General features: G+C 42.2%; 1 protein-coding gene across 1 annotated transcript in view; it reads right to left on the bottom strand.

The window, feature by feature from the left end:
- Window positions 1-466: 466 nt before the first annotated feature.
- The window catches only part of CLEC18C (C-type lectin domain family 18 member C), a 120,297-nt gene continuing 96,656 nt past the window's right edge, over window positions 467-24,107 (bottom strand). Inside the window, 4 exon segments of the mRNA XM_033942444.1 lie at window positions 467-687; window positions 7,939-8,030; window positions 16,581-16,677; window positions 19,451-19,580. Of these exon segments, the coding sequence (XP_033798335.1) occupies window positions 650-687; window positions 7,939-8,030; window positions 16,581-16,677; window positions 19,451-19,580 (357 nt within the window). The 3' untranslated portion in view covers window positions 467-649.

Below are 24,107 nucleotides of genomic sequence, written 5' to 3'. Positions count from 1 at the left end.
ATCTCCCTGGGAATGCCCAGGCTAATTTCTTGTTGTAAACCGCCTAGAACTGAAAGGTATTGGCGGGATAGAAGACATCAATGTAATGTAATGTAATCATAAACTGAAATCATGTGTTCATGGATCTCCTTTGGCTTTTTCCTTTCTTTTGTGAGAAATTTTATCACTAAATGGTGCTCCAAATCTAGCAGTTTCTTACTTGATTCACACGAGGACTCTCCTGACATCCTGTCTCTTGGAATGTTAGACTTGCACTGAGCTGCGACTGTGCATGAGTACCTTGAGATATCACAACATGCACAAACTTATTTCAACACGCTTGCTACTTTCTTTCATATTCAGGTAGATAAATTATTGAACGTCCCTCGTAGGTCAGTGTATCCAGCACACTGCTTCAAGAATGTCTATAGGTTTAGGAAGAATTATGATTAATATTAGGTCAGCATGCTTCAATAAAATAGTTAAAGAGTGTCCATAGGGGTAGGAAGGCCTACCGCAACAATATATATTTCAAAATATCAAATGTTGAAAACAGCTGAATAGACAGTAGCAGGAGGTCCTGGGGATTTGCATTCAACATTACGTTATGTAATTTCATGCATACACACCGACCACAATTAGTGTAAAATCAGGAAGCCATTGAGCTGCCTCAGTGACCCATGTTCCATAGAGCTATGTGTTTCTGTGCTGCAAAAAGAGAAGAAATAAGAAGGGAAAAATATTAGAGCAGTGAAAGCACAGCAGGATTTCAGATATGGACATAATTACTGACTGGGTTGTTTGATAATAATAATAATTATTTATTTATATACTGCAACAACCATACATTACAGAACAGTAATCACCGGAGATATACAAAAAATAATAAAATAACCATCAGAACAAATCATTATACAGCTCACAATACAAACTTGTCAAATAAATAGGAACACAACTGAGGGACTTTGTTGTTGAGATGAGTGGCAAAAAGATCTATCAAGGGGGTGCTCCACTCTCAAGAGATCTTCTGAGTGACACCATGTTCAGAGATCACTTGTGAGATTGCATGACCCAAATCAACTTATCTGCCAGACAATTGTGCTTTCCCTCCAGACATGTGTGGCTCCAAGCACCATCCCTTGTGAGACAGCCCATTTCCACATCCTGACAGCTTCCTAACACAGGAGGCATGAACCTGTGCCTCCCTGCTTGTTGATATAGAGCAGGGATGCCCACACTTTTTTGACTCGCGAGCTACTTTTAAAATGACCAAGTCAAAATGATCTATCAACAATAAAATTTAAAAAAACACAATGCACACTGTATGCATAGAATTGTTAATTATCATTCCTATTCCGGGGTTTTTTCAAAGAGGTCAAAGCAGATGACTCTATGCACTGTCACCTCAGTAACAACCATACAAAAATAGACAAATACCAACCCCCCTCCCTTTTTACTAAACCACAATAGCAGTTTTTAGCGCAGGGAGCTGCGCTGAATGCCCAGCGCTGCTCTCGATGCTCATAGGCTCTCTGCGCTAAAAACCACTATTGCGGTTTAGTAAAAGGGGACCATATTGTAAAATATAGACAGCAGATATAAATTCAGACACATTTTGATCACTAAATTTAAAATAAAATAATTTTTCCTACCTTGTCTGGTGATTTCATGAGTCTCTGGTTGCACTTTCTTCTTCTGACTGTGCATCCAATCTTTCTTTCAGCCTGTATGCTTCCTCTCCTCCACACCTCATTCCCTCCCCCAACTTTTTCTTCCTCATTCCCTGACCTTCCTTTCTTTCTCTCTTCATGCCCCCTTTCTTTTTTTCTGTTTCTCTTCTTTCCTTCTGTCTCCCTGCCTGCCCCCTTTCTTTCTTTCTCCCTGCCCTTCCCCAAGCCACTGCCGCTGCCATCGGGGAACAGGACCCAAAACGCCATCAATGGATAACAGGCCCCAAACCCGATGCCGCCGCCGCCCCATGCTCTCTCTGCTTCGGGCCGACCAGCATTCCTCTCCCTGACGTCAATTCTGCCGTCGGAGAGGAAGTTCCGTCCAGACAGGCAGCGATTGGCTGGCCCGAACTTCTTCTCCGACGGCAGAATTGACGTCGGGGAGAGGAAGACTGATCGGCCCGATAGATCGCCAAGGCAAAGTGAGTCCTGGGTGATCAACTCACTTTGCCTTGGCGAGCTACTGGTCGATCGCGATCGACCTATTGGGCACCCCTGATATAGAGCATTGCAACCGGATTGCCTTCTTGGATTTGAACATTCTGGTTCTGCAATCGATCTTTGAAAGCTTTTAGAATATTCCAAATAGTTCTTAATTCTGGTATTGTCTCTCCTGAGCACACCACTGACCCCCATCTACATTAGCTCCCCATCCTAGGTTGTATGCATCTGTCATGATTGTCTTTTGTGTGGAAGGAATTTGCAATGGAAGTCCCTTATTCCGATTGCTGTAAATCAGCCATCAATTTAGAGATTCCTTCAGAGGAATGGTGATGGTGATGACAACCTGAAGGTTCCCCCTGGCCTGAAGCCATTGGAATGGCAGCATCAATCGAGCATGGAGGCATGCCATGGGAGTGACATGGACAGTGGAAGCTAAGTGGCCAAGAAACCTCAGCATTTGTCAAATGATACCTCCTGATTTTGGTGCAAGTCCCGCACTAGGGAGGTGAGAGCTTCTGCTGTTTGCAGTAGGGCAGAAACGTACTTGCTCGAGTTGTGTCTAGCAGGAATCCTATGAACTCCCAATTTTTGTGACAGGTGCAGGTGGGACTTAGGGTACTTTATTACAAACCCTAGTAGCTCCAACACCTGAATAGTTCTGTCACCCCTTCCTCTGATGTGGGTTACCAGAAGTCAGGATTACCCTAGATATGTCCTCCTTTTGAAGACATGTCCTGGGGTCCGTCCGGGTTTTGAAAAGCTTGGAACAAATCACTGTCGGGCAGGAGCGTATCTGCGACGTGATGACATCACGAGTACATGTGCATGTACGTGAAATCATTGCGGTGCATCTGCGCATGCACTCCTGCCCGGCGAGAGCAGCCAGTCTGGGTGATTTACAAAATACAGTGATCTGTCCTCACATCAGGGGTATGTCGAGGGCATCAAAGATCTTGATGCCTCAGTGTGCTCTGAGCTGTGCCTCAAGGGGGATCAGTACTGAAGCTTCCTGGCCTCTGTTTGACATATAGCAACAGAATCCCTCGGTGCCAATGAAGACAATAATGAATCCTTTCTTGTCCTTGGTAGAGAATTAGAGGATGCCTGATCCCAATGACCATTACTGACACTCAGGGGATGATTCCATAAATGGTGCCTAAATTGGCCGGTGCCGGCCACATATTAATCACACTTAGGCACTGTTTACAGAATTGCAGCTAGCGGCGCCTATGTAAAAACTTAAGCGCCTGAAATGTAGGCAAAGGTTTTGAAGGCCTACATTTCAGGTGTCTAAATTTTTGGAGAATCGCACTTAATGGCATCTAAGTCACACTCCACCCATAAAAACGCCACTAAGTCCCATGCGATAGGCGCCTATCTTTTATAGAATCGGCTAGGCGTCTATTTTATAATTAAATTTTTTTTTCCAATTATTGAGCCTATTAAGGGTATTTTGCCAATTAAGTTAAGGCACCCTTTATAGAATCAGTCCCTCAGTATCAAGACAGGCAGAGACCTACTTCATGTTGGTGCTTTTCCAGTATCCAATGCAGTCCCAGAATCATAAGGACTCAGGTCTCTATTCTATTCACACAACCTCCTGTTAGGCATCTGTAATAGATTTACATTTCCTGCTGTAAGGATAGAATGTGGGACTTTCCCTAACTGGTCACCAGATGGCAACCTTGCATCACATGCCAGCCAGAGTTAGTAGGCGATTTCCACAGCCATTTAGCTGAGTAAATTAGAGATTTACCCAGTTGACCTGTCTGAAACTAGTCTCTGCTGCTCAGCCTTTAGGCAAATTAGATGTTGCTGGCAGCATGGGTAAATCAGCATAGAAAAACAAAACCCCTGCAGGTTCTCGTGCTATTTAATCTCTCTTCATCTCGCTGTCAGTAAATATAGCTGATGGAAAATACATTTAGGCAAGTTAATGTTTAAAAAGTAACTAACTTGGCAATATTTAAAATGTTCATTAAAGTATCATTGCTGGAAGTAGAGTCCCAAGATATGTGTCAAACTCCTATTAATGACCTACAAGTGTATTTGCTCCGCAGCTTCTCAGTATCTCACCCCTCATCTCTCCCCACACTTCTTCCCGGGCACTCTGCTCATCGGGTAAGTCTCTCTTATTTGTACCCTTCTCCTTTTCTCCTCTACAGTCAACTCCAGACTCCGTCCTTTCTACTATGTGGCACCATAAGCCTGGAACAAACTGCCTGACTAGGTACATCAAGTTCCCTCTCTGGCAGTATTCAGATCCAGACTCAAAGCTCACTCCTTTGAAAATTCTTTCAATTCCAGACTCCAACCCACCTTCTAAGCATCATATCTGTCTTATCATTTCCTTTGTAATTCCTCTGAACACTGTATATAGATAATGTGACCATACATCCCGTTTTTAGATCCCCTGTCCCGTTGTCCCTATGCACAGCTTCAGGACGCCAAAATGTCCCATTTTCAGAGAGAGCGTTCTGAAGCTGTGCGTAAGGACAATGGGACAGGTGATCGCGGAGCCTGTGTTCTCTCCCTGCTTCCCTGCTACCGCCGACTGCACAACGGCCGGCCCACAAGCCTTCTCTCCGAAGTCAATTCTGACGTTGGAGAGGAAGTTCCGGGCCATCCAGGCAGCGATTGGCTGACCTGGAACTTCCTCTCCAACGTCAGAATTGACTCCCACTCACTGCTGTCAAATACACACTGTATCATTTCCTCTACCATAATGTCCTGTCTAAATTAGATTGTAAGCTCTTCTGAGCAGGGTCTGTCTATTGTATGTTAAAATGTAGTGCTGCGTACGCCTTTTCAGTGCTATAGAAATAATAAATAGTAGTAGTAGTAGGGGGCACTGCTGTAAACTTCACATAAAGGATGCCAGGTACACATTTCACATAACCCTTTCCCCAAACCTACTATATCCACTTGTCTATCACCCCAATAACCCTTACAGCTGCAGGTCACCTTCTTAACCTCCTACTTGTCCTGTTTGTTTTAATTATTTATTTATTTGGTTGGTTTTATATCCCATCCTCCCCAATGAGCTCAGAATGGGTTACATAATGTGTAGGGTTTACATGTGTACAGTAGTCTTTGGTCGTCTTAGTTTGACATATACTGAGGGTCAAAATTAGGATACAATCTGATCATTTTAACATACAGTTGATCTGTTCAGTTAATTTACATAGGTGGCAGTTTTGGGAAGAGGTAGGCTTTTATTGATCTCCTGAAATTCAGGAGCCCGTTATGGGATCTGATGTGTGTGTGTGTTTGAGGGGGGGGGGGTAGTTGGTTCCAGTAGTTAGGTATGAAGTGGGAGTAGGAACGACGTCTGGCGGTTTGGAGTTGGAGGGCGCACTCAGGTGGTATTTACAGATGTGTTTCCTCCTGGGAGCGGAGTGGTCTGTTTGGGGGTGTATGGAGGAAGTTTGGCTGATATGTACCAAGGCACCAAGTTGTGTAAGGACTTGTATGCTATGACTAAGCCCTTAAAGATACAGCGTTTGGTGACGGGTAGCCAGTGGACTGATGATGGTACTTCTGAGACGTGGTCTTGAGCATGAAGGTTTTTTAGGAGTCTAATTGCTGCATTTTGAATCCGTTGTAGGCGCTGGCATGTCTTCTGCTATGACTGCTGGCCCAGTTATAACTTTAATCGAAATACAGGTCATAAGCAATGAGTAGGCATTACATTTCTTTTATAATATTTTAAGATTGTAAGCTCTACTGAGCATGGACTCTCTCTTGAATGTTTAATGGACAGTGCTGCATATGCCTAATAGTGCTATAGAAATAAGTAGTAGTTGTACAGTAGATTTTGGGTATGTTTGGGTGGCCTCACACTTTCCACCATAAATGTAGTGGGTAGGGTGGGATATGGGCCTGGATCCCCCCTCTCTGTGGTTCACTATACTGCCCAGCAGGCTATTCTAGATACCTACTTGCTGCTCTACTAGGATTTTCCATAATATCTGCAACTGTCATAGAGGTTGTTATGTACTGTTTCTTTCACATATTTGGGAGGTGGGAGGGGGGTCAGTGGTTATCTGGTCAGTTTGGGTAACTTTTTGGCCCTTATAGTAGCATGGTAGATGACGGCAGATAAATGGTCCATCCAGTCTGCCCAACCTGATTCAATTTAAATTTTTTTAAATTATTTTCTTCTTAGCTATTTCTGGGCAAGAATCCAAAGCTCTGTCTGGTACTGTGCGTGGGTTCCAACTACTGAAGTCCCTATCAAAGCTCACTCCAGCCCATCCACACCTTCCAAGCCATTGAAGCCCTCTCCAGCCCATCCTCCCCCAAACGGTCATATACAGACACAGACCATGCAAGTCTGCCCAGTACTGGCCTCAGTTCTTCAATATTTACTATTATTTTCAGATTCTAGATTCTCTGTGTTCATCCCACGCTTCTTTGAACTCTGTCACCATTTTCCTTTCCACCACCTCTCTTGGGAGCATATTCCAGGCATCCACCACCCTTCTCCGTAAAGAAGAATTTCCTAACATTGCTCCTGAGTCTCCCACCCCTCAACCTCAAATTATGTCCTCTGTTTTTACCATTTTCTTTTCTCTATGTTAATACCTTTCAAGTATTTGAACATCTGAATCATATCTCCCCTGTCCCTCCTTTCTTCTAGGGTATACATATTCAGGGTTTCCAGTCTCTCCCCATACATCTTCTGGCATAAACCTCCTATCATTTTCATCGCCCTCCTATGGACAGCTTCAAGCCTTCTTATGTCCTTCGCCACATGCGGTCTCCAAAACTAAACATAATACTCTAAGTGGGGCCTTACCAATGAACTGTATAGGGGCATCAATACCTTCTTGCTTCTACTGACTATGCCTCTCTTTATACAGCCCAGCATTCTTCTGGCAGCAGCCACTGCTTTGTCACAGTTTTTTCGCCTTTAGATCTTCGGACACTATCACCCCAAGGTCCCTCTCCCTGTCCGTGCATATCAGCCTCTCACCTCCCAACATATATAGTTCCTTCCGATTATTAATCCCCAAATGCATTACTCTGCATTTCTTTGCATTGAATTTTAGTTGCAGATATTAGACCATTTCTCTAACTTTAGCAGATCCTTATGCACTTTTAGAACAAGTCTAATTCTGAAAGTCTAAATGATACTCTATCTTCAGAAAGGTTTGATTATCCTTGCAAGATGTCCAAGTCCTAAGGCCACTCTAATCCCGCCCAAAATATGCCTCTGGCATGCCCTCTTAAGATTTAGACGTAATGGAGGGCAATTGACCTGCAAGAGATTTAAAAAGTCAGTTTCAAATTTGGCACATGGACATTATAGTAATTAAAATGTCCAAGTGCCACTTTATGCTGTTTTTTTGGATATCTTCCTGTTTTGAAAATGAGTCCCTCTGGCAACAAATTCCACAGCTTAACTATGTACCTGCATGAATTTGTTTTATTTTTTTACAGTTTGTTTTCAATCTGCTGGTCATTAGTTCTATGGTGTGTCCACTTGTTTTTGTAGTGTTTGAAAGCTTAAATAACTTTTCCCTGTTTAACCGTTTCCCCCAGATCTTAATTTTATAAACTGCTCTCCTGTTTAGCCTTTTTTCATAATGGAGGGGTTCTTTCCTATTTATCACTTTTTGTCACCCTTCTGTAAACAACATTATTACTCCAGGACTGAAATGCCAAAGCTCCAGTCTTTTGTTGTGTCATAAAGGGCAGCAGATAGACAATCTGCAGAGAAAATGAGATGGAAATTGTGAAAATGGAAGCACAGTGTTGTGGTTACATCCCAAAAGCTTACCAAACTGACAGATGTATCTGTTGTGGGTCTTGCAGCGCTGGTCATTCCAATTGAAAGCAGAGGAGGCCTGCATCTCAACACAGTTTCCAAACCTGAGACATTAAGTAAATACGACTGATCATTTTTATGTGAATATAACACACTGCTGTCAACAGCAGAAAATAAAAACCCCCAACAGCAACAACAACAAAACCCTTTAAGGCAGGGATCTCAAAGTCCCTCCTTGAGGGCCGCAATCCAGTCGGGTTTTCAGGATTTCCCCAATGAATATGCATTGAAAGCAGTGCATACAAAGAGATCTCATGCATATTCATTGGGGAAATCCTGAAAACCCGACTGGATTGCGGCCCTCAAGGAGGGACTTTGAGACCCCTGCAAGTTTAAGGCCAGTGTTCAAAGAGTTTAAGCTCCTAGCTTTGAGAGTTAGCCTAGGGCAGGGGTAGGCAATTCCGGTCCTCGAAAGCCGGAGCCAGGTCAGGTTTTCAGGATCTCCACAATGAATACGTATGAGATGGATTTGCATGCACTGCCTCCTTAAGATGCAAATCTATCTCATGCATATTTATTGTGGCTATCCTGAAAACCTGACCTGGCTTCGGCTCTCGAGGACTGGAATTGCCTACCCCTGCCCTAGGGTTACCAGATTTTACATTAGCAAAATCCGGACCCCTGGTCTGCCCAGTTCCACTCATTCCCACCCTGCTATGCCCAGTTCCGCCCTCACCCCCCCCCCCCAGCCACTGCCTGTTTGTTGGGCAGGAAGGCATCTGCGCATGTGCGGATGCAAAGACATCATGTGCATGCACGCGTGTGCGTGATGTCACCGTGTTGCATTCACACATGTGCGGATACCCCCTCTCAACGAGATTTCTTTTCAAAACCCGGACAAAGTGCAGGGTTTTGAAAAGCCGTCCAGACCCCTGGACATATCCTCAAAAGGAGGACATGTCTGGGGAAATCCAGACGTCTGGAAACCCTAAGTTAGGCTCCTATCAAAATAGGCTTCACTGGCTTCCGAATCATCTCCAAAATTCTGATCCTCACATATAAGACATACCATACAGAGCAACCATCCTATCTTTCATTCTTGACCATTCCTTATACCCCTACATGTTCACTTAACTCACTTGATGCCCACCATTTAGTACTCCCTAGACCAGTGTCCCGCAAACCTTTCAGCCCGGCGGCACACTAAACTCGGTGCCCTGGCTGTAAGGTGCCCACAAGTGTGCAAACATCAATGTGATAATGTCACGCGTATGTGTGACATGATCACATCAACGTCCGCCCAAGCGCAGAGGCCCTCCGGCCACAACCCTGAAGCTATCGCTTCGCCATTGGGGGATCCAGGGGGAGGGGAGGTGTGGGGAGAGGAGGGACACCATTGAGGGGGAGAGGCGTCGGCATTGGACTTCCAGAAAGCGTTCGACAAGGTTCCACATGAAAGACTTCTCAGGAAACTACAAAGCCGTGGAATAGAGAGAGACATACTAAGATGGACAGGCAAATGGCTGGAAAACAGAAAGCAGAGAGTGGGCAAAAATGGGAAGTTCTCAGACTGGGAGAAAGTGACTAGCGGTGTGCCCCAGGGCTCGGTACTTGGGCCCATCTTATTTAATATTTTCATCAATGACCTAGAAGAAGGAACATCCAGTGAGATCATCAAGTTTGCAGACGACACAAAGCTATGCCGGGCAATCAGATCGCAGAAGGATAGCAAGGAACTCCAGAGTGACTTGTGTCAGTTAGAGAAATGGGCGGAGAAATGGCAGATGAAGTTTAATGTGGAAAAGTGCAAAGTAATGCATTTGGGCAGAAAGAACAAAGAACACGAGTATAGAATGTCAGATGCAACTCTGGGCAAGAGCGAAAAAGAAAAGGACCTGGGTGTTCTGATACATAGGACCCTGAAACCGTCGGCACAATGCGCGGCAGCAGCAAAGAAAGCAAATAAAATGTTAGGCATGATAAAGAAAGGAATCACAAGTAGATCGGAGAAAGTTATAATGCCGCTTTATAGAGCAATGGTCCAACATTGGTCTTCCAATCTAAAGAAGGATATAAAACTGCTGGAGAGTGTGCAGAGATGAGCAATGAAACTAGTAAAAGGTATAGAGAATTTGGAATACGAGGAACGACTTAGGAGACTGCGATTGTTCTCCCTTGAGAAAAGGAGACTGCGAGGGGATATGATTGAGACTTTCAAAATACTGAAAAGAATCAACAAAATAGAGCAGGAAAAAAAGTTATTTACAATGTCCAATGTGACACGGACAAGAGGACACGGACTGAAGCTAAGGGGGGGGACAAGTCCAGGACAAATATCAGGAAGTTCTGCTTCACACAGCGAGTGGTGGACACCTGGAATGCTCTCCCAGAGGAGGTTATTGCGGAATCCACCGTTCTAGGATTTAAAAGCAAACTAGATGCACATCTCCTTATGAGAGGCATAGAGGGATATGGGTAACTAAAATTACGCCAGGTGTACACCTGGCTGGGCCTCCGTGTGTGCGGATCGCCGGACTTGATGGACCAAAGGTCTGATCCGGAGATGGTGTCTCGTTAGGGCACACCTGGAATCTGCTGCGGCACAGTTTGCAATACACTGCCCTAGACCAAAATGCGCACACTATGAATCACCAAGAAATTTTGCTTTCTTCTACCTAAATTATGGAATGATCGTCCCCCTTGCATTCGCTCAGAACCAACATTTGTGAAATCCAAGGCCCCATTAAAAGCCCAACTGTTCAGACTAGCATTTAATTCCACATACACTTGATATCATTCTTGCTGATTTTAACCTTTTCCTCGACTGTGGCCCTGATGGAGACCTGTGAGAAGAGACAAATTTGTGATGTTCTTCCTTTGAGTGATTGCTCGCTCTTTCCTGTCAATTTATTATGGTGCTCTTTTCTTTTTTTATCTTTATTTTATGTACACTGCTTTGATCCATTTGTTGGAAAAAGAGCTTAACCAAGAATAAACAAACTCCTACTCCACTCCTGGATAACCCTGGTCCTACACAGGAAGTGCCATGGTGGTCAGAACCAGTGCTCACAGTGTCCAGTTAAGTGCCACTGAATATTAGCAGCAGAGATGCTGAATGTGTTTAAGCAAACAGAAGCCTCTCTTACTCGTTTAAATCATGGTGAATATCAACCCCTTTGCTTCTGTTTTCCCAATTTGCACTGAAGGGAGAATCCAGCTTCAGGGGTTCCCAGATCAGTTTTTGCTTCCATATTTCTAACATGTGGCCACTTAGTCTGTATTTTGTATGGGAGGGGCTTTAGGTATCTGGCCAATCGTAGTACAGAATACACTGGGAGAGAGGCCTAAGAAACCAGTTGGCCCAGGTGCCTAAAGCCCCATCTAAGCCAATCAAGACATTAGGCTTCTCCCCAGTGCATCCTAGAATGCATCGGGAAGGGGAAGGCCCATCATGTTTCAATGGTGGGCCTGCTTGCTGGAGAGAGTATGCCTCCTTCCGGCTGGACTTTCTGTTTACAAGGTACAGGGGTGGACTCTCCTTTAGGGGGATCGCCGGGTGGGGAGTGATTGGGGAGGTATTCTGGAAGGAGGGAGTGGGCATCCCTCCTGCCTATCACAGTTGGGTGGGGGGGGGGGGTTCTGGCAGGAGGAATTGGGCACTCCTCCTGCCGGGGGATGCTTCAGCGGATGGTGGCAGGAGGGTGTGAGCATCGGGGGAGGTGGGAATTCCAAGGCTCCCTACTGCTGAACTGATCGCAGCAGGGAGATCCCGGCAACGCGATTCTCTAACCGGCTTGTGACATAGATGCCGGTTAGAGAATCAGGGTGGTTAGGCGGGGGTTAAGTGGAATTAGACGGGGTGACGGACAGATGCGATTCTGTATAGGACGCTTGTGTGCGATTCTGAAAAGTTGCTTAGGCAGCTGCTGAGACTGGGCGTCCTATACAGAATCATAAAGCAGCTTCTCAGTTATTTTTAATCATTGAATTCAGTTGCTAATTGTCTAAGATGTGTTAAGTTTTTAAATATTGATACTAGTCTCAAGCTTTTAGCGAATGACACAGGAAATGTCCCTTCTGACTCTGTCCCTGTCCTGATACCTCAGGCTCTGCCCTTTCTCCTGTGCCATTTTCTAGTCTGCATGTTTCTAAATTTTTGGCCACCGTGAGTTCTTTATATCCAGATATTCATTGGTTTCAAGTTTATTAAAAGATTTTTTAGACCAACTGTTCAAATTTCTAAACGGTTTACAATATAAAATTACGTAAAAACTGATTATAAAAGTACATAAAAACACGTAAAATGGGGGGGTACAAATAACAACCAAACGTAACAAACAATTTTGATCTGAACATGGTAACTTCAACGAGGATAGTGGAGAAGAACTACAACAATTATAGAAAAGATAAAACATAAAAGGGTAAAACAATAGGCTAGGATTAAAACGGCAGTAGTTTAAATTGTAAGATTTAGATTTAGCCCTTAGAAGGACAATTGTTAACAAAAGGCGTCTTGAAACAAAAATGTCTTTAGTTTAGCTTTGAATTGTTTTATATCAGATTCATAGCGCAGATAATTAGGCAACGGGTTCCATAGAGTGGGGGCAGTAACGGCAAAGTTATTAGAACGTAATGTATTAATCGATTTTAAAGAGGGTACAACTAAGAGATTCTGAGAAGTTGAACGAAGAGTTTTTGATGTGTTATACGGAATTAAGAGTCTGTTGATAAAATCTGGTTGATTATTTTGTTTCGTTGTGAGTGTTAGAAGTAAAATTTAACCAAATTGCATTAAACATAAGGGGAGAAACGTGATCATATTTTTTTGCACCGCAAATGATCTTAATAGCCGTGTTTTGCACGATCTGAAGCCGTCATTTCTTTTTTTGTGATGCTCTTGTAGAGGGCGTTACAGTAATCTATGCAGGTGAATTTACATATGGATATTTGGCAGTTTCCAGAAGCTATCTGGATACTGCCAATATTCAGAACTAGTTCCAAGATTATCTGACAAATAAAGGCATCTATTGCACTAAACTATCTTGTCCAGGTAGTGATCTGGGATTTTCACTGCAGGCTCCATGTTCGCAACATTTCTAAACTCCCTTAGCATTACCTATCTGTTAGTGCTAAATCCATCAGACTGGATTTTTAGTAGCCTTAGGAGGAAGTGCCATAGAAAATCTAGTTAAGACCCAGTGAGTGGGACCTATTCTTGTATTAATACATGCGATTTCTTGTTGCTTATTTTCTTTAATCATTATGTTGTTATTTAGACTGCTTTACTATTATACACTTCCCCCTCTATATTCGTGGTTTTAAATGAAAAAAAACACCTTTCATTTATCGGCCTATTTTAAGCCCTGTAAGCCCCTCCTTAAGCCTTACCTACTGGTCTAGTGGTTTTCGGGGCAGGAGCGATCTTCCCACGCTCCTGCCCCGTGCAGATCGCTCACAGGAAATGACTCAAGAGACTACGGGAGCTCAAGGCAGCCATTTCCTGTGCGTGATCTGCACGGGGCAGGAGCGTGGGAAGATCGCTCCTGCCTGAAAACCCGCTAGACCACCAGGTAAGGCTTAAGGGGGGGGGCTTTCGGGGCTTAAAATAGCCGAGGGAAGCAGGGGTTAGGGGCAGAACCGGCCCAAATATTATTCGCGGATTTTTCATATTCGTGGGCCGGCTCTGCCCCTAACCCCCGAGAAAACGGAGGGGGAAGTGTAATGTTATTTATATGGAAGGAGAAGTGGCTGACAGTTTGTGTACTAAAAGCAGCATATAAGATAAGTAAGAAATAACTTTTTTGAAGTACAGTGGTACCTCGGAATCCAAACACCCCAGAACTCGAACAACTTGGAAAACAAACTTTTTTAAAAGTAAATTTTGTCTCGGAATCTGAACGCTGCTTTGGAATCCGAACTTGCGAGAGAACCCAGAGTACAGCAGAGGAGTGAGAACCGGCAGATTTCAGTGCTTCTTTTCCATGAAAATCCTCAGCAGCTCCCAATCGCCTGTACACACGGGGAAAAGCCGGCTCCTCTGTGCTGTTTTGCGTCGAAGGAGAAATTAAAAGTGGCAGATGCTAGTTCGCGGTAATTGTCGCCCCCTCCGATCTCCTGTGTAAGCCATGCTGCCGGAAAGGCGGGGAAGATAAAAGTTTCGTGTAGAGTGGGGTGGAGGGGGAGACTAGATCTGCTAGGGCCGGGGCCCTCCCTGCAGCTGCCGATCGGGCTCCTTCAGTCCCTTCTCGCCATGCCTCCTCCTCCTGTCTCCAGAACCCCCCCCCCTGACGCTCCGGTGATCTCTAATATCCCTCCCCCTCCTTTCTCCCTGTTTGTTTTGAAGCATTTCTGATGTCCGATCCTTTTTTTGTTTTGGCTATACCTTCATTCCACCTCTCGGGCTGAAAATCTGTCAAATTGTTTGAAGGGGAGGGTTTCTTATTTTTCTTCCTTTTTCGCATTGCAAGGTTTTCCTACACCGTTTCATTTCTGCCCTTCCCCCATCTGAGAGAGCAAAACACAACAACTAAAAATAGGGGGCACTTGCCTTTAAAGGGCTGCTCTAGAAACTTGTAGCTGCGTGGGGGATGGCTTGCATGTAAAAGTAGCAAAATCTCATGGCTAGACTGTAAAAAAAAAGAAAAAAAAAAGATCAAAATGATTTAATTGGTCTGTCAATCTGAGTTTGTGGGACCAAGGAACAGATTTCTATTATTTTCAATGGGAAAAATTGTCTTGGAACACAAACGTTTTGGAACTCAAACTTAGTTCGGGAATGGATTAAGTTCGGATTCCAAGGTACCATTGTATATTTTGCTGCTGGATAGTGGACAGTGTTTCTCTATCTCTGAATGCTACCAAATTGGTTACTATTGAAACTTATTGATATATTTATTGTTGAGTGAATATTTATATTTAAAAAAATATCAAACTGATTGATTACGAAAAGATTAGAAAAAGAAGAAAAAAAAGAAAAGAAAAGAATTAAACTAAAAGGTGGTTGGTGGTTTTGGGGAGTAATATGAATGACCATATACTGACACCAGATGGTGCTATACTCCAGGTATGAGGCTTTTTTTTCCCATCATTACCATACCTTGTTATGTTAGATTAAAGATTTTGGTATCATTCCTTTTTTGGATAGTGGTTCATTGGTGGTGGTTTTTTTTTAATTCTCTAATATTTATACCACTACTTGTGAAATATAAAATATTTGTATGTTTTAAAAATATCATTGGGATAGGAAACCACAGGAGAGTCAAATCCACTGAAACACCACTGAAACTCGAAATAGTGGAAAAGACCGAAAAAGACTGGTGAGCTCAAAATATCAAACACAATTCTTTATTTCCTCAATATATCATATGTCGACTCGACATGCGCAGGTTTCAGCCATAAAGGCCTGCATCAGGAGTCTCACAAATCTGTATAAAGTTCAAGAGATTGCATTCAATGTTCACTAAAAAGATTGCATTCAGTGGTCACTAAAATTTCACAGATCGCACTGTAGACAACACACTTCTTGCAAACTCCTTTATACTGTCACTGAAAATGTTATTTTTCACTTGGGATATGGTTAGACCAACCCAAAGTGATTAATATTCGCCAGTCTTCTTTTTTATGACAAATTTTTAATAAAAATGTTTGGTGGAATAATGTTCTATTTTTTTCATTATTTCACTAATTGATTTGAATTTTTTAAAAAATATATTATGCAGTTCACAAATACATCAAGAAAACAATTCTTGAACAGACATAAGCATTGATAAGTAACCTAAAAATCCTCCCATACTAGTAAATATTTAGCTAGCGGCAGTCAGCATTTCAAGTTAATGCACAAAAAAGGCAATTAATTATACAATATGTCACAATAGCCCTCCTAGCCTATAATATAGAATAAGGGGAATCCTATGCAGATACCAAAGGCACAACATCAAAGAAAGAAATCTCACATAAACAAAATGGCTGCAGCACCCTTAAAACAAAGTTGTGTCTGTGTACTTCAGACCTTAGATATTAAGCACAGCCTCCTTGGAGTGAACTTGGCATTCTGCTTTATGTTACAAACTCTCTCATGTTTTGCTGTATGTGGCGTATTTCATATCAATGGGTCTCTCTGTCTTTTCCACTCTTCATCTTTTCCAAAAGATCTAGTTTTAGTCTTTCATCTTGTGCTTTCAGTGAGAATTTTTTTGATATTTGAAAGTTTTGCTTTCTTAAACAATAGTTTGTAAAGTATGGTTGTGAGGGAAGGAAGAGTAACCCAAAGGTTAGATCATCAGACCAAGGACCACAGAAGCCAGGGTTCAAAGCCCATTGCGGCTCACTGTGGCCCTTGGGCAAGTTATTTAACTTCCCATTGCCTCAGGTACAAGCTGAGATTGTAAGCCAGCTGGGGTCAGGAAGATACCCACCATACCTGAATATAACTTGCCTCAAGGCATGATTAAATCCTAAACCCCTTCCACAGATGTGCATATGTCAATTGGAAGGCAATAACTTGAAATGACACCAATCACCTTCTCTATAAGATGAAGCAAAGAATTTGACACAGAGCAAGTGCATCGGCTGATGATATAATGTCTGATCTATAAGATCCAAACCGTAATCAGCCTCCATATCTTATCTCTCCAAAAAAATATCACGTTCCTTACCCTTGATTGTCAGGCTGCCCAAATGCAAAACTAGTGAAGGAAGGGTTGTCTCCAGTGTCCCAGCGGAAAGAATCCTTGGACATTTTATAGGTCAGGCCTGAAATAAAAAGTAAAGCAGGTTGTTTGTGGAAGTGTGGCCTAATGAATGCAGTAATTGGTTAAGATCCTGTGAAACTGGGGTTCAAATCCCACTGATGTGATCGTGGGTAATCCACTTAATGCTTTAAGAACAAATATGAGCAGATTTCTTAAAAGGCACTACAGTGGACTTATCACAGGTCCCATTTGATGCAATGGGACCGATTTACTAATCATGCATTAACTGCATTAGCAAGTTCCAGCGTAAGAGCACACTTTAATAATTTAACTCGGATGTAATTTGCATTGAGCCACTACTGAAAAGTCATGTCCTAAGTCTTAAACCTTACTGATTGAGAAGGCCTCAGTTTGTGCATTTTCAGGTCAATATTCTGCATGGTTTTAGTAGGAAGGAAAGACTCCTGCCTTCTTAAATCATGCTGTGCAAGTCACTGGTACTTACTTAACTGGGCAGTTCATCTGAATATTGGCACTGTCTGGTAAGTGCTGGGTGGTTCATGGATGGAACTTGGGCAGAACTGGCACTTAAGCAGGTAGCAGCAATATTCAGTTGTCTTACTATTGAAGCAAGCCTTTAATGTTAGGAGAGCAGTCCTATCTGCCAAGCTAACTGAGCCCCAATCTGAAAATTGGCCAGTGCCTGACATAAGTCGGATGTTCATTACCCAGGGGACTGTCTGTACTAGTAGAACTTAAGACATACCGAACAAGAGGTCTCAATTCTGATAAGTATGTTCTTTCTAAAATGCTACTTTTAACTATAGAAAACCAAACTTGACACTGATCTAACAAAATCAAAGGGCCCAATAATCAGACGATAGTGGTCAGCTGATTATAAGCCGCTGATAGCTATGGACTGAATTAAGCCCAGATATCCAATGCCAGGTATGAGATGATCCACTGTTTGCATGTCGAGATTAACATTAGCAAAATCCTTTTCCAGTCTTTGCTTCTTCGTTCGATTTACTGAGGCATCATCATTTATAGCTCACTTCTGCTTTTACTTTTTAACTTTTAATTGCAAGCATCAGATTTAATTCAGTAAAAGGTACGTGAATACTGATGAATTTACACTATGTAACAATTTAATTTTTTTTGTCCCTGGGTAATAAGTGTTATTTCTTAATTGCCTATGCCACAAAAGTATATCATTCTCCTTAGACTTTGCTTTTGAAATTTACCTTTTTTGCAGAACATTCCGGATTGATGCCAAGCTGAGTAAACTTAGGGGCCCTTTTGACATCTAGGCTCAAGTAGTGAAATTTGTTGGAAGAAAGTGTGCAAGTCACAGATCGGAGGAAGCATCACTAAGCTTTTTCCACCTTCTTCATCCATCAAGATGAACTCTGCTTCTGCCACAATGTGACCAGTCTGTTTGAGGCAATTGGAATTACTTATAACCCGAGCATCAAAGCCGTGTTGCTCCATAATGGGAACAAGTATCCACTGGCTCACTCAGTGCACCTCAAAGAGGATTACAACAGCATCAAGACCTTACTAGGCAGCTTGAAGTATGATGTGTACGGCTGGGAAGTCATCAGAGATTTCAAAATGATGGCATTCCTTATGGGTCTCCAAGGCAGTTTTACCACGATTCCCTGCTATCTCTGGCTTTGGGATAGCAGGGACACAAAGGCACACTACCAAAGGCAGGACAGGACACAGCGGACTGAGTTTTCTGTAGGGAGAAACAACGTCAAATGGGAACCCCCAAAAGGTGCTGATGCCACCACTGCACATCAAATTAGGCCTCATGAAACAATTTGTCAGAGTTCTAGATAAGGAGATGGCAGCCTTCAAGTATCTTCAAGACATCTTCCCTAATCTGTCTAAGGCAAAGGTCAAAGCTGGGGTCTTCATCGGATTACAGATAAAGAAGATCCTGGAGTGCAAAGAATTTCCCATGAAGCTAACTAGGAAGGAGAAAGTGGCCTGGAACAGCTTTGTCACAGTGGTTCAGGGCTTCCTGTGTAATCACAAGGCCGAAAACTACGTGGAGTTGTTGAGAATCTGGTGAAGAATTACAGTAAAATGGGCTCTAGGATGTCTCTCAAAGTCCATATCCTTGATGCTCATCTTGAGCCACTCAAGGAGAACATGGGCACATACTCAGAGGAGCAAGATGAGCACTTCTACTGGGACTCTGAATGCCACTACCAAGGACAATATAATGAGAACCTAATGGGAGACTACATCTGGGGGCTGATACGTGATAGTGACTTATAATTGCAAATCTCGAAAAACTACTCACTTCTAAATCTTCTGTGGTCATCTTTGTATAACTTCAATGTAAATACATATTAATTGTGATTCATATGTTGCTTTTTATGATCTAGGGAGAACAGAAGTAAATCTGGGGAGAAGATATTGGTAGATTGAAGAGAAGTAAATATTGATAGATGTTCAAGTGAGGTAACCTAAACTATCACCAGCAGATAAGTATTTGTGGTAATTTTTCTACTATTTAACATCTTATGGTGGTACAGACTTCGTTGGTCTGATGGCAGCTTATGTTCGGGTTACCTCACTTGAACATTAAATAGGTTGTGGGTCTGAGCACTAACTAATTTAATTTATTGAATATTTATATATAGAATCATAAGGCTGTGATATATATTTTTATATGATTGTCATACATCATAGATTTATATAAATTTACTCCCTTGAGATATATTATTTGTTTAGAAAATATGTGCAACACATGGGCCGATATGCTTTGACAGTCTAGGCACCTGTTACTTAATTACCTCTTCACCTCAAGCCTTACTCACCAATCCAAAAATTTCTGGTTTCAAAGTCTGGATCCATCACCTCATTGGTGGCTTCTAAACGCCCCAAGTAGAATGCCAAAATATCTTGAACCTTTTGGGTTTTGATTTGCACTAGCACTCCTCCCCTCTCCTGCAATCAATCAGATGAGATCAGATCAATCTTGTCACAGAGTTCTCTCATTGCTGGAATGTAGATCATATATAACAGTGGTCTCAAACTCACGGCCCGGGGCCACATGTGGCCCACCAGGTACTATTTTGAGGCCCTCAGTATGTTTATCATAATCACATAAGTAAAATAAAACAGTTTCTTAATCATATGTCTCTTTAGCTATAAATTACACTATTATTATTATTAAGACTTAGCCAAAAAGAAAAATTTATAAACTATAAAGAGTTTTACCTCATGCAAAATTGTCATTTCTTTAATAAGACATTAACTATTTTTTTATGAGGCCCTCCAAGTACCTATAAATCCATAATGTGGCTCTACAAAGGGTTTGCCTTTGAGACCACTGATATATAACAACTTCAGGGGCAAACTTTGTCTATCAATCTGGCACAAAGTGAAAACAGAACTTCATAAAAAGAATCTAAACCCTGGACGAATACTTAACACCAAGGGAGCTATTTACTATACTGCAGTAAAACACTGCATTTATCACAGCTTGGTATACCACAGGAGTCACTAACATACCGCAATTCAGTACTGTAGGTTAGTAGCTCCAGCAGTATATGAATAATGTAACTTGCAATCAACATCACAAATTGTGTTATTCTGCTGTCCGAAAGCATCGAGTCACTAACACATGGTCTCATGAACCTGAGGAACCTTCTTAAAGAGGCCAATATATTAGGTATAGAAATGCAAACTCCTCTCTCTTTTACCCCCTACCAGTAAAGACTTTTCCCTCCCTCTCCAGGCCTCCTCATCCCAACCATATTCCCTCTAGTCCAGTGGTCTCAAACTTGCAGTCCGGGGGCCACTTGCGGCCCTTCAGGTACTATTTTGAGGCCCTTGGTATGTTTATCATAATTACAAAAGTAAAATAAAACAGTTTCTTGATCATATGTCTCTTTAGCTATAAATTACAATATTATTATTAAGACTTAGCCATAAGGAAAGATTTATAAACTATAAAGAGTTTTACCTCTTTTTAAAAATTTCTTTATTCATTTTAAAGCCATAAGTGCAAAATAAAATACAATCATATAATTCTATAAAAGCACTTAAATACAATTATAATCTATGACAAAAAGATTATCACCCCCCCCCCATAATTATATCTAAGGACTACACTCAAATTGAGAATTGAAAAATACATTCAAACCCACCCTAGACGTGTATGACCAAAGGGCATAATCAGCAATCACTCTTTGCAAAATGTTGACAATGGTTCCCAAATCTTCAGAAACTTCTTACAATATCCCTGATGTATGGCCATATTACGTTCCATCTTAAAAATATGACAGAGAGACTCCCATCAAAAGGAATAGTTCAGTCTATCCCAATTTTTCCAATTCCAATACCTCATGCAAAATTGTAATTTCTTTAATAAGACATTAACTATTTTTTTCTGAGGCTTTCCAAGTACCTACAAATCCAAAATGTGGCCCTGCAAAGGGTTTGAGTTTGAGACAACTGCTCTAGTCCCCTCTCTCTGGGCCTACTGACCATCCCCTGGTGTCCAAAGGAACAGGACAGGAGCAATCTCCAGTCACTCCTTCCTGGGTCACTCTTGCTCTATGTGGCTCCAGGTTCATAATGGTGCCACTCGATCCCTAGTGGTGGCCAAGAGACTAGGAGTTGAAAGACACCATTTTGAACTCAGAGCCACCCAGAGTAGGAGTAAACAGGGAATACTCCTGCTCCATTTCACTAAATACAAGGGGTTAACCAAACAAATCCTAGTGGGGGACTATGGGGTACTGATGAGCTTTCAAAAGAGTGGAGAAAGTTGGTGTGCGGGTCTGTCCTTGGGGAGTGGTGGGGGAGGTCATTGCTGGGAAAGGGAAGAGGAGAGGAGGAGGGTCTATATTTCTACATGTAATGCAATGGCCCCTTTAAGATGACACATTGATGCACTGTAACATAGTAACATAGTAGATGACGGCAGATAAAGACCCGAATGGTCCATCCAGTCTGCCCAACCTGATTCAATATAAATTTTTTATTTTATTTTATTTTTTTAAATTTTTCTTCTTAGCTATTTCTGGGCAAGAATCCAAAGCTTTACCCGGTACTGTGCTTGGGTTCCAACTGCCAAAATTTCTGTTAAGACTTACTCCAGCCCATCTACACCCTCCCAGCCACTGAAACCCTCCCCTGCCCATCCTCCACCAAACGGCCATACACAGACACAGACCGTGCAAGTCTGCCCACTGAAATGTGTAACAGGTGTAATGCCAACTTAAGGCTGCCACTATTTTTCCATGAATAATTTAATGTGCAAAGTTCAACACAAGCTGGGTAATGCATAATAATAAAGTGCTTTGCATTTATTTGCATGATGTGCATCTCATTGTTATGTAGGCCACATTACTTCAACTAAGATGGATTCTGGTAAAATGAGGGTAAATCAAAAAGTAAAGGCAAAATACATTTAACTGTGAGCAATTGAACTTATCACTTTTCTACATAGTCCCCATGCAAGTCGACGCATCTGTTGTATTGTTCAACTAGCTTCCGCATTCCTGCAGAGAAGAAGTTTTGGCTGCTCCTGAAGCCAGGTGAGCTCCGCTTCCTTTATTGCAACATCAAAGGTGAATCTGTGACCTCAAAGTGTCTCCTTCAGTGGACCAAAGATGTAATAATCGCTAGGCACCAGATCTGGGCTGTAAGGAAGATGTGAAAGACGTTTGAACCTAAGCTGTTGCACTGTCTCTTCTGTCGCTGCTGCTGTTTGAGGATGAGCATTGTCATGATGCAGCAAGACTATTTTGGAAACATTCCTCTTTTTGTGCTGCAAAAATTGCAGGTTTAAGTTCATTTTACAGCAATGCACAGTAACTTTCACTGTTTGTCTGTGTGCTTGGAAATGCACCAGAATAGGCCCCATCATGTCCCAAAAGAAGGTTAACATGATTTTCTTGAGGGAGGGCTGGCATTTGAATTTCTTCTTCGCTGGAGAAGATGGATATCTCAACTCCATGCTTTGTCTTCTGTTTTCTGAGTCTTAGTGATGCACCCATGTCTTGTCACCACTGACTATTCTCTCCAGAATACTCGGATCTCCTTCATATTGCCTCAGGAATGGGTCGCAACCTACATACGCTGTTGCTTGTGCAGATCAGTAAGCTATTTGGGAACCTATCATGTGCAGACTTTCCTATATCCTAAGTCATCATGCATTATGGCATAGATGATATCCAAATATGCAGCCAGTTGAGACACCGTTATCCGTTGGTCTTCTCTAATCAAGGCATCTACCCTGCCAATGTGTTCTTGTATGCGTAATGTTGATGGGCGACCAGAACAACCTTCGTCGGTTATACCTGTTCTTCTTGCTGTAAACCTTTTTACCCACTCATAAACCTTTTGTTGATTCACGTGCTATGTCCATACTGAGTCAATAACCAATAGTGAATTTCCACAGGTCTCATTCCCCACACGAACAACCAGAAACAAAAACATCTTCGCCTATCCTAAAATCACTGGCTGCAAATACAAATCCTTCCTTGACAAAACCTTCATGTTCCAAGTTAACAAACAACAATCCTGGCTGGGAAACTACATAAATAAAACCAGACAGATCTACAACGCATTCCGAAAATCAATCAGAACCACTCTGTTTGACAAATTCATCACCTAAACAGACCGACCTCTGCTCACCACACTTTTCCCCCTATAAACCCGAAGCAATCTCTCAGGCAACCCCTCTCACTTCCCTCCGCTTACTACCCTTTTCTTCTGTAACATTCCCCCTCATGCATTTGTAATTCGCTGAATGTCCAGCCTTCTTTTGATGTGAACCGCCTAGAAGTCGTCTGATTATGGTGGTATAGAAAAATAAAGTTATTATTATTATTATTCCCTCTGCCCAAAGAAAGCGCACTACTGCATGTTGTTCTTTGATGGTGCAATCTTGCAAAGGAGTGTCCATGTTTCTGACCTCATGGCTACCACACGACTAAAGGCTAAGGGCTCCTTTTATGAAGGTGTGCTAAGCGTTTTAGCGCACGCACCAGATTAGCGCGCGCTATAGCATGCGCTAGCTGAAAATCTACTGCCTGCTCAAAAGGAGACGGTAGCGGCTAGCATGCACGGCAATTTAGTGCGTGCTATTCCATGCATTAAGGCCCTAGCGCGGCTTTGTAAAAGGAGCCCTAAGTGCTGCACTGTGTGTGAACGAACTATCCAACAGGCAATGTATGAGTACATATGTTGTATTTTGCTAGCTCTGTTCTTGTTATCGCGTAATTTAACAATTGCCTTTAAATTTTTGATTTGCCCTCTTATATGATTTTGCCATTGAATGCATATTATGAGCTAGATTTCTTGAATTATTCCCTAAATATGGATTCAACTTGTAACTAAGTTCAAATTTTTTATTTTTACCAGAGAATATAGTAAAAGCAGTTCATTTTGTAAGGTTTAAAAAAGGTTTGGACAAATTCCTAAAAGAAAAGTCCATAAGCCATTATTAAGATTTACTTT

Source organism: Geotrypetes seraphini, chromosome 4 (genome assembly GCF_902459505.1).
Source record: "Geotrypetes seraphini chromosome 4, aGeoSer1.1, whole genome shotgun sequence".
Lineage (NCBI taxonomy): Eukaryota > Metazoa > Chordata > Amphibia > Gymnophiona > Dermophiidae > Geotrypetes > Geotrypetes seraphini.
This window is presented reverse-complemented; position numbering and strand designations above follow the sequence as displayed.